The 12,045-nt window shown below is 37.0% G+C and overlaps 1 protein-coding gene across 6 annotated transcripts in view; it reads left to right on the top strand.

Moving 5' to 3' along the window:
• The window catches only part of LOC149784930 (ferric reductase 1-like), a 112,455-nt gene that overhangs the window by 79,030 nt on the left and 21,380 nt on the right, over positions 1-12,045 (top strand). For all 6 annotated transcript variants that reach the window (XM_089978561.1, XM_089978559.1, XM_089978563.1 and 3 more), the window contains exons 13-14: positions 4,064-4,163; positions 10,258-10,389. In XM_089978561.1, coding sequence (XP_089834687.1) covers positions 4,064-4,163; positions 10,258-10,389 — 232 coding nt within the window. The remainder of the gene's footprint in view (positions 1-4,063; positions 4,164-10,257; positions 10,390-12,045) is intronic.

Genomic DNA, 12,045 nt, shown 5'->3' with positions numbered 1-12,045 from the left:
ACTATTGGAATTCCAACAGATTTCATTGATGGAATTCCATCATTTATTATATGATGATAAGATGGCGTATTACTATTGGAATTCCAACAGATAACAGATCATTTATTATATGATAACAAGATGGCGTATTACTGTTGGAAATACAACAGATAACATATTTCTGAGGTTTCATTATCTTAAAGATTTCCAGTACCTTTGAGCTTGAACAAAATGTTGGAAAATAGCTTCAGACACAAGCTACAAAACACATTCACATCATGTTTTGACTTGCTTTAGCAGCAAAAGTGATGAAATCTAGTCTGCTAGCTGAAACATAGAGTGAGATAAGAGTGGTCTCCCATTAGAGTGACTGGTACAAAATTCCAGAGTGAGATAAGAGTGGTCTCCCAGTAGAGTGACTGGCACCAAATTCCAGAGTGAGATAAGAGTGGTCTCCCATTAGAGTGACTGGTACTAAATTCCATCAATCACCAGTTGCTGCCTGATCAGCATGCTTTTGTAAATACCCTTTGACCTTTTGCCTTTTCACCAGCCTGATTTTTATCCTTCTTCGTCTTGACACCACAGGTATGTACAATGGTCCCCATCTTATACAGCCTGTACTGAACCATGCACAAGATGTAGTTTTATACACAGGTATGTACAATGGTCCCCATCTTATACAGCCTGTACTGAACCATGCACAAGATGTAGTTTTATACACAGGTATGTACAATGGTCCCCATCTTATACAGCCTGTACTGAACCATGCACAAGATGTAGTTTTATACACAGGTATGTACAATGGTCCCCATCTTATACAGCCTGTACTGAACCATGCACAAGATGTCATTTTATACACAGACTTGTCAATGCCAAGAAAACTGGACGTGTAGATGTGGTGGCCACTGGTGGGGAGGGGAAGCATATAAGAGGGGGACCACAGTATACTCCATCTGTTTTCCTACTTAATTTTGGTCTATCTTCATTATATATTAATATTTTGCTCTTCAGTTGTCTAACTTCATCATACAGTAAAGTAATTGGTGCCTACTTTATTTTCTAAAGTACTTAAAATTCTTCTCAGTACTCAACCATTTTCATATTGTAATAAATAATCTTGTAGCCCCAGTTATAAGATGATTTCTATAATTGTCTTTGGAATTTATAATAAATCATAACATCCACTTTACAGTAAGCCTAGCATTATGCTTGACTGATTTCACTAGTGTATGCCATTGTTTCTTACTCTCCAGTTACAGGTATCCTCAATAATGGGCAGGATTTACCATGAGCTGTGTTACAGATTAAAGCTGGTTGAAAACACAACCTGTACAGAGTGTCATTCAAACCAAACTTGATTTCTCCTTCTCTGTCACTGACATCATACAGAATTCCTGCATCCATTGATCACTTTACCAAGCAAGAGCGCCCTTTGTTTCAGAGTTACCATCTGGTTGAGTTGATAACATTTCAGACTAATTTGAAAGACAACTCAATGTCCTGATGGAATCAGTTGATCCATACAAAATGGTCTTTTTGCAGCTCAGTCTTCAATAAAATCTACACCTGCAGATGTAAACTTCTGGACCTCCTTGTGATGAGGTGGAAGGTCAAACTCCCAATCTTTGTCTCAGGAGTCCCATAGCAATAATCCTGAGCAATCAACACCTTCCTGAACTGGAACAACTTCAGTGCAAGCACCATTCCCCAAACCCTTCTGATTTCCAGGGCATTGCACCATTCCCCAAATCCTTCTGATTCCCAGGGCCTTGCACCATTCCCCAAACCCTTCTGATTCCCAGGGTTTTGTACCATTCCCCAAATCGTTCTGATTCCCAGGGCTTTGCATCATTCCCCAAACCCTTCTGATTCCCAGGGCCTTGCACCATTCCCCAAACCTTTCTGATTCCCAGTGCCTTGCACCATTCCCCAAACCCTTCTGATTCCTGGTGCCTTGCACCATTCCCCAAACCCTTCTGATTCCCAGTGCCTTGCATAAAGTGAGTGAATCTGAATGCTGAATAATCCAGACTGCACCGTCAAGTGGGAAAAAGTCATGGATCAACATCCTCCTCAATCTAGAGACAGAGATTTCTATGAAAATCCTGCCCTCTCCTCACCTACCAAAAACAGCACATATATAGGTTTTCCATCCAAGCATAGAGATCTTGAACATGTCACAAAAGCCATCAGAAAGTAACATGCAAGTGGTGGACAGGATTGTTTGGGAAAGAATACCCACCACTTTGAAAGAATGTGACAAGAAATGGAGAGCTTTCTTCTAGCACTGTGAGCAGAGATACCTCTCTCCTTTAAATGCCCCACTGTCACAGATAGCTAACTTTCATCTGTGGATTTTACAGGAGGATAAATCAGCTCCAGTCGTGGTCATTGGTTACCATTCCACAATTTCAGACATGTTTTGCAATCATGGAAGTGAGGACAGAGACAAGAACAATGAAGGCTCAGACCTTCTAGCAGTTTTGACTCGTCTTGACCGAAGGTCTTGGCTCTTTGTCCAAAAGGGAACTTAACATGGGTTCTAATGTAGTTGAACAAGGAACCATTTTTAACCACTTTCTAGAGCCCCTCAGACTTAACTTTCATATAAGACATGCTTATTAGTCACAGCAGGCAAAATCAGAAAGATTCATGCCTTATTAGCTGACCCAAATAAAAAATATTTCTATCATGATCTTTTGATCTCTTTCATGATGGACTTTGCTTGCAGCACCAAGAACAGGCTCCAACTTGGAGTAATACAGCCTTTCGTCTTGAAACTCCTGTTTCTTTGGACCCTTGTACCAGGCACATCTGCAGGGTGCAAAAGTAGTACTTGAAGCAAAGTGATCAGAAAAGTGAGGTCTCACTAGTTTCTATGATTCAGAAAAAGAAAGGGACATTATTTCCACTTAGCTTTGTCATCTTTAATGAATTGGCTGTTGTTGTTGTGGGGTTTAACGCCATTTTTCAGCACGATAGGCTATACATGGCGGCCAGTATTAATGGTGGAGGAAGAACCCGGAAAACCCCGGAAAGAACCACCGACCCACGAGAAGCTACTGGCAGGCTTTCTCACATGCCCACATTGGCTGAATCTTAGACTCGAACCGCCGCAGACAGAGGTGAGATGGCAGTGATCCGTAACGAAGAGCGCTTTAGACCACTCGGCCACTCGGGGCCCCAATGTATTGGCTGAATTATCCACATACATGTATTGCGTCATAAGGTTACGGTAGTTGCCACTAGCATAGCATTTAAGTGCAACTGTGCCCAAAGTGGCATCATACTAGAAGCCATTCGATGGAGGTCAGAAATGATTTTCTCCAGCTTTTACCTCAGGCACTTATATCAGCAGCACAATAGCCTACCGTAACTTGGCAGCTTTAGAATGATTTGAATTACTCTCATTTTGCTGGATTTGGAGAAGCTAAAATATTCTCAAAACCATGGCTATTCTCTTACCATCATGCTAACAGCCAAGCTAGGATTTCGCAGGATATTCAAAACTGCTTCATACAGATTGGAAGCTGGAAGGATGGTCAACTCTTGGCTAAAAAGATGTAACTCCCATTGTTGCAGACCTATATTGATTACATATTTTGAATGGGTGGCATATCTGAAGAAGAAACCAATTTTTTTAGAACATTTTTTGGGCGATACTTACCTGATCCCAGTTTGAGCACACTCACCATATCCCTATTTGCAGTTACATCTCAGGTTGGGCATGGACATCTGTTCCAGTACTAAATGATGATGGGATTTGGTACCAGGACATCACTCCAAGGGAGACCATTCTTGTCTGACTTTGGTCCTGGTAAACAAACCATTTTTAGAACTATGTTCACTGAAATAAGCCAACAGTTATAGTGAACATCTTTCTTATACTGAATCTGCAATGATTTCACAAAAGAAATTCTAAACTTCAAATTAAATTGACAACTACAATATAATTTTTTTATAAACCTATAAAAATTGATACCATAATCAACAAATGAATTCATCGACTGTATATATTTCAGTGCATAGTGTTTTTGTAGGGATAAAATGATAACTTTTATGTTCACTTATATATTTACAGCCTGTCATGGCCCTGTTTAGACCACATCCAGATGCGCCCAGAAGAAAAATGTTCAACATTGCTCATTTTGGAGTGGGAACAGTTGCTTTCATATTGGCCAGTAAGCAATAGTCTGAACATTTGATATTCATGTTGTAGAAACACCTGTACAAATTTGAACTTGAAAAATTATTGTGAAAATTCAATTTCCCATTATGTATCAAATCATAATTTTAAAAAAATCATACATTTGTGCCAACACTAGTATTTGTTTTTTGCCTTTAAATTGTATCATAAATATTAGATTATATGGTATGGATGTGGTACATGAAATGTGGCTCCACTGTGAAAAGTCTGATGGAGGTATAATTTACTGTACAACAAGTTTTCTTTGTTATGTCTTACAGCATATGAGAGAGAGACAGAGACAGAGTACAGATTGTGAGCAGTCATTGATTACTACACTGGAAGAAACAGTGTTCCATCCCTTGAGCATGACTTAACTAAAAGGACTCATGGTACTAATTCAGTTCCCATAGTAAACCTATGCAAACACCATGACATTAAAAATTCAATAACTTAAAATGACTAAACTAAAAGGACTCATGGTACTAATTCAGTTCCCATAGTAAACCTATGCAAACACCATGACATTAAAAATTCAATAACTTAAAAATTTTGAGTGCTTATGATCAAATCTATATTTATCAGTATAGATGAAACCTGGATGTCAGCTTCTGTGTTGAGGAAAGGATAAGAGCCACGACATTTTCTGGACCTGCATGTGTTTGAAACATGTACTTTCAATTATGCACCAAAGAGTCAGGTGCTAATTTTAGTAATGAATGTTCCAAACTCACGACTGTTAAAGGACTGAAATTCCATCAGTAAAACAATGTCTCTATTTTTTTTCACTAACAACTAGGATAAGCTGTCAAAAGATTCTTTTTCCTACAACATAACTTACATCATTAACCAATCTGGTCAGCCTAACCCATATATACTCTATTTTAATGTTCACCAATTTCCAGGCTGGTTCCCATTCTGCCATACCATTAGTACCATGTAAACTGAATATCTGCTGCTTTTTGTATGACTATTCTAATGACTGCTGCAAATTTATGCTTTTATTCTATTATTATTTTTGGGCAAAAAATACATCCTCTCCCCCACCCCAATACTTGATATTGGATGTGAAAGTTTGACACAGCTGCTGTTTAAAAAAGCAAATATTTGACACCAGATTATGGTTTAATCTCTCCTGTTTTATATAAGTAATGCATAACCTATCGTTATTGCATTGCTTAGCTTTCTGTAATGGAGATTGTCTGCATTTTTTGTATAAATTAAATTCCATCCTCCCATTTGATGAAAAGTTCTAGAAAGTTAAGAATAAGAAGGAAACTAGACCCAGTCTATTCCCAAATTCCCAATGTCATAGACCCAGTCTATTCCCAAATTCCCAATGTCATAGACCCAGTCTATTCCAAAATTCCCAATGTCATAGACCCATGAGCAGAAGCCTCTCTTCTTTTAATGGATGACATCTTGGATCAATTGAATTCTTCATGCTTTACAGAAATATTACCTTTTCTCATGTCAAGATGCATGCAAAATTAATACAGGTGAATATATAGGTAGAGTGTTTATCCTTTGAGTCCATGGCATATTTGGTCATAAATGTTGTTCTCTTATTAGATTTAAGGACATATTTTGTTCGGGTTTTCACTGTTGCTTTTCAGCATTACCTTTCCCATTTGATGATTGGTTAATTCATAACTATTCCTAATTTTATCATAATTATATTTTTTATAATTATTGGTACGCATAGTCTCCCCACTCATCACAGGATATTTTTGTGACCTCCACTTGAGTCTAGCTTTTTTGGAGTTTGGTATTGGGAATATCAGCATTGATGTTTCATTGGCTTCTGTTAGTTATTAATTTTTATTTTATTTTATTTTATTTTATTTATTTTTAGACTTATTTAAGTGAATCACAAATGAGGATTATTTTCTGTTGGTGTGTTTGGGTAGTGTCTTATCATTCATTTATCGTAATTGTGTGTTTTGTTATTGCTGATGTTGGATTGTGTTTGGCTGCAGGTTGCACACCATTATCAGCTGTAACAGGTTGGGATCACACTCCACACATCTGTATCCATTATATTGTGATTTACTAGTTTTGCAACATTCATTCTCATCAATAATCAGGTCAAATACTGCTGGTGTTGGGTGGTATTTGACCACAGGTCTCACACCACTCATCACTGTCATCAAAACCATACAGGTAGGTGAAGTTTTGTTGCTTTTTTCATATTGCATTTTATTTCATGTCTCATGCCATTCATTAATGTTATAATCAACAATTCAGATTATTGTTCCTCGTTTTTAGATTTTTTTATTGGCAGCAATATGTCAAAGCAGAGTGTGGGCAAATGTGGGCATAAAAGAGCCCCATGGGATACACATTCTGACTGCCTTGACTGTCCAAATTGCCAGCAGACAGGTGTACATTCTGCTGTTCATGGTCGGACAAGGCTTGGAACTTGAAGTAGATTCAGTTATTAATGGAAGATGAAAGGGCCTTCTTCTGCTTCATATGAGAACAGACTTGATCCTTCTCTTAGTCCCTTTGGTCTCAGAAGAAGATTAGCCCATTGGTGGAGAAAGGCCTCAAATCTATGGGATTAGCATACATGCTAACTTTTGGCATAATCATTACACATTTTTTCACTAAATTATGCCTTACGCATAAACATATTTGGATTATATGTTTTCGTTATGTCCTCCTCCCCAAAAAATCAATAATTTCTTTTCTTATTTTTATTAACATCCCATTAATCTTTCAGACCGTATTCTAGAAAAGACACTGCTGTGTAACTATGACATAAGAGTACGCTTGTCTGTAACCTTGCATGCACTTTCCTAACAGTTTTATGTGTTATTTATAGCATCTGCTCTATTTCCAAGAAACATGCTGGTTTTACGTTCAAACTTTTGACCTTAATTTCTATTTATAGCAGCTGTATGGCTTAGGAGAGAACAGACTGGTTTTCTTTTTAATCTTTGCTTGCAGATTCTTTGTTCTAATTCATATCTGATACAGAACCAGTCTGTTGGTATTTGGTGCTAAAAATTAAGTCAGATTTATTCCAGTAGATGCATGTGTTAGAGCAATAATGTTTTTCAAATAATTTCACAGATGGATTAGAAGAAGACAAAAACTGATTCAAAGATGAATACATGAATTACACAATACAGTGTTCCATTCTAGGGCAGCTTCCTGCCTACTGCAGGCTGTGTGGAAAGGATTTTAATGTTGGTCAAACAAAGAAACCTTGAATTACCTTGTTTTACAATCTCCAATACTAAGGTAACTTGTAACTTCTTTTTTAAAACAGAACTAATAAATGCAGAGGCATTATTTACCAAGTTCTTGATAGAAAACAGACTAGAGCAGTAGAAGCCTTTGTTGGTCCTTTGTTCAAATGGATGTTTCCTGATTCCAAAATTGCAGAAAATATGCATCTGCAAGAACAAAATCATCTAATATTTTAGGTGTTTAGCAGAAGATAATTCACTTAAACTTGCAGAAGCCATAAAAATTGAGCCGTTTAGTATTGAAACTGACAGGAGCAGTGATTATGATGACAAAATGTTGTACCCAGTCCGTGTAAGAGACTTTGACAACGAAAAAGGGCAAAGACAGAGTACTCTTCTTTGATTATCAGAATTAGCAGTAGATTCTGTCATATGATTCACCTTGTTGCAGGAAAGGCTGCTGATAATTGAGAAGGAGAACCCCTGAAGTATCAAGTTAGCATTCTACCTGATGATAAACTTCATGCAGACAGAGTTGTTTTGCAATGGCACCTTATTTCCCAACTAAAAGATCCAGTAACTGGAAGATATATATTTCTTCTTCTTTGTCAGATTATGAAAGGAATATTGGTTCTTTACCATTCTAATGCTGACTGTGAGAGATTGTTCAGTATTGTTCACAAAAATAAAACTGAATTCAGATCCAGGCTCTTTAACCCAGCACTTAGTGCTCTACTGGTGTGCAAAACATTCATAATCTCAGCTGGTACAAAGAGTTTTGAAACGAAATAAGAGAGACTTTTGCTTTTTAAATCTCAAAGTGCTGTATATGAAAATTTGAAACAGTAATTGATGTTAAAAGACCAGAAGGGGAAAATAAATCATTTGGTACATATGCTCATTGAATTTGATTATTTTATTTGTGGATTACTCTTTTTCTGCTCAGATGACTCTTTTTGTCCACTTGGATTACACTTTTTCCTCGCCAGAGGTTGGCATGTATGGATCAGTCTCATTCAGAAGGGTTCTCATTCTCCAGCTGAACCTGCTACTAGGGAGAGTTCCTCATTCCGTGTGAGGAGATACAGGATGAGGTTCACCCTACACCCAGATTTTCCCCACATCAGAGAGACACAGGGTCCCAAAGTCATGCCTTCCCAGGAGAAAGGGCAAAGAAAAGAGATTCCTGACAGTCTCAGTGAAATCAAACAAGTTTGCAGAAGAACAGGTCTAGACACCGCCTCCTCCTCTCTTCAAGTAGACTGCCTCTTCACATCCATTGTCTTATATTTGGATGAAGATCTCTTTTGATAAAGCTTTATGATTTGTTTTCCAAGCCCTCCATGCAGAGGACAAAAAAATTCTTTCTTGTTTGGAGAGACTTTCTTGAGCTGTATCACACCCAGATCTCTTTGCTCCTCCATTCAGTGATTGTCATGGAGCATTCTCATAGGATTTCTGGGGGCAAGAAGTTTGCTAGACAGCATAAAAATGGTCAGTTCCACCTTCTACTCTGAGACCTTTGGTCATTGTGGCTAGCTACAGGATACACTCACCTCCCTGGTCCCATAAGCCTCCCCACTTGGATGTCTAGCTGTTGCCAGTAGGCATTTCCATGGGGATCCGGACTCTCTTTCCAGTAGGCATTGAAACTTTAATTTAGGTTGCTTGTCACCATAACTTCACAAGCTGACCTATTCTTACCAGTCTCCTGCAGCAGGAATCTCAGTTTCCAACTGCACTTTAGTGCTTGCTGGAGGCAGTTGCCAGAATCTCTAGGCATGCCTTATTCTATGCCATGGCACTGTCTATACAGTTTCTCCATCTCTATGGCACTGTTGCTCTGGACAACTCTAATTCTTACTGGAGCACCATATGAACCTTCTTCAGGCTTCTTCTTTGGAAGAAGAGAGGGTTCATTCCATTCTTGTTATCTTAATACCTGAAGGACTAAAAAAAACCAGTCCAACATATCTGCTCCTAGCCATTCAAACAAACCAAGATGTGTAGTCATCCTGACCACCACTCCTCCACAACCAGATCTGTTGGCAAAATTCTTTCAAACAGTGTACTCACTCTGAGAAGCAACCCCAATTTACCCCCCCCCCCACACACACACATCTTTCATTTGCTAGGTGGTATTGCCAGAAAGGCCCAAGGATTAACCATATGATTTGTATTTCACTAAATATTGTACAATTCAAGGGTTTTCACATTCTTGTAGTGTGTTTCCACTTAGATTCTAATCATGTAATAATAACATTGGACAATTTTTACTTTATAACAATGGGATACATTTATGGCTCTTGGAAAGAAGCAGTTGTGTCTTGTGTTAAGTTTAGATTTCTGTGTACTCAGTTAATTTTAATTTTCTGTGTACTCAGTTATTTTAAGACAGGAAGTATTGAAATGTGAATTTTAGAGTGATTTGAATGATAAGCAACACTGTTTTATGGATCCAAAAGCATTACCTGACTTCATTTAGCTGGTCCTAACCATTATTTAATCTGCCCAGAAAATATGACACAGCTATACCCAAGTCAAAGCACTTAACATTTAAGAAAAGTTCACTTCTTTAATTGATATTAATGATAGACTTGACACATCATTTGAGATGGAAATATAACTAAATTATATGCATTGAACATTTACATTTATTAATAACTTGATTAAGTACACTATAATCCAATAATTACTTCTGATTCCATGTGAGAAAAGTGGCCAGAATATTGGCAGGTGCTCTTGTTTATATGTATTTGCTTTTCTATGAAAGAAATGCAACAGAACAAATTTATTAGGTAGTGATTTCATTGCAGGGGTGATGGAAAAGAAAGGTTTTATATTATATTTACCACATAAAATATTTATTTACTCATGACTGTCTGTTTTCAGTTATCAACATTTTCATTGGAGTGGATTTAGATATGTCCAAGAATGTGGAAAATGTCTTGTGGGCCTATGTGGGATGGTTCATTTTCATCATGATAATCTTGGAAATACATGACCTAATGCAGAGCAGAGGAGGTTAGTAACTAGGTGTCTTTTCAATACATGTGAAAACTCCTGCACAGGCAGAGATTTCTCTGAAGATTAGGGGTGACTTCTGTCCCTCCTGTCACTGACAGAAATTTACTGTGGGTGCATATTTATTGAAAAAATTAATTTTGTCCATTTTTTTCACATTTTAGTTCCATTGTAGCATATTGACAGTAATATTGTCTGCTATCACATGAATGTGAAATGGCTTAGGCACAGCAAGACAATGTAGCTACTAATTTCACACTTTGATCCTGTCAGCAGGGTCAGCTTGTTTCATTGTTTGAAGTTTATCAGAGTCAATTATACTATACCAATCCCACAGTTACTTGTGCCTCGATAATTCATGAACTCACTTATATAATGGTGGCCGGCATGTATTCCATTTTCTTTTTTTTTTACAGAAAAGGCCAACAGAAGTTATCTTCTTTTTGTTGACATGAAGAAAATTCTATCAAAATTGGTAAACAAAACCCTGGTACATTGCTCATTTTATCACAAAAAATGGCAGTTAATGTGCAGGAACATTTAAAGTTGAATCAACATCATGACATTCTCAACTTTTAAAAAGAAGTCATATATTTTGTTTCATTTTCTTTGCAAAATAATTCTCAGTACACTGTATATATCAATATTTGATCAATTCAGTCAGTGGAAATAACAATAATGCCTACTGGTGGCAACACTTGAAGAAATAAAGGCCAACGAAATACATCTTGTCAAGTGAAATCTGTGTATAAATTTATCTTTTAATTTGGTTTCATTGTAATCATCATAAATGAAATATGCCGTCTTGTATTCAGACATGAAATATGTCGTATTTACCATCACAGCAATGTCCAAGACCTCTTCTCTGAGAGCCTAATTAACTGATGAATGTGTTTTGATCTCCAATTTGTGGCCATATTTTATTGTTGTACTCTATTAAAAGCAGACATGCTTTGTATTATTATGTTAATGGCATCTTTTGTATAAAATCAAATAAAGGGGATGGAATAAGGTATGCAAATACTACTGTGCAAGAGCTTTTGATCATGGTCGTATGTCAGGTCAAGTCATTTTAATTGATCAGTTTGTAAAAATCTTATTATGTAAGTAATATAACTAAACTGCCTTAAATAAGATTACTCATTCAGTGTGATTAAATATAGCAAGGCAACCAAGTGAAATGATTACTTGGTGAATATAAAGCTTTGTTTCATATACAGTTCATTATGGAGAAGCAACTGCAAGAGTTTGTAGTGAACTTAAAATTGACACTTAAGAATAAAAATAAGTTTCACTATTCCTTTGCGTGGAATCCCAGCATCATTATTTTACTAAATGAATAATAATTTTTAAAATTAGAGTGTAAACATTTTCAGTTATTTCATAATTAAAAAGGGAAAGGATGATACCCATACGGATCTGATATCATGAAATCAGTGTCCCAGATATAAAACAAAAGAAATCTTGTTTTGTTGTGAATCAACATCCACAAAAAACAGTCCTGTAATACAAAATGTTTTTGCGTGTGTGTCATGGTTGTTGAAACCTCTTGGGGAGGTTGTGGGTTCAATCTCTGGCCGAGTCATGCCAAAGACTTACAGAAATGGTACTAACAGCTGCCTCACTTAGCACTCAGCATTAAGAGGTTAGTGTTAG

The sequence above is a fragment of the Sinohyriopsis cumingii genome, chromosome 13 (genome assembly GCF_028554795.1).
Source record: "Sinohyriopsis cumingii isolate HCF-2022 chromosome 13, ASM2855479v2, whole genome shotgun sequence".
NCBI lineage: Eukaryota > Metazoa > Mollusca > Bivalvia > Unionida > Unionidae > Sinohyriopsis > Sinohyriopsis cumingii.
The sequence above is the reverse complement of the archived record's forward strand: the minus strand, read 5'-3'. Positions and strand labels throughout refer to the sequence as shown.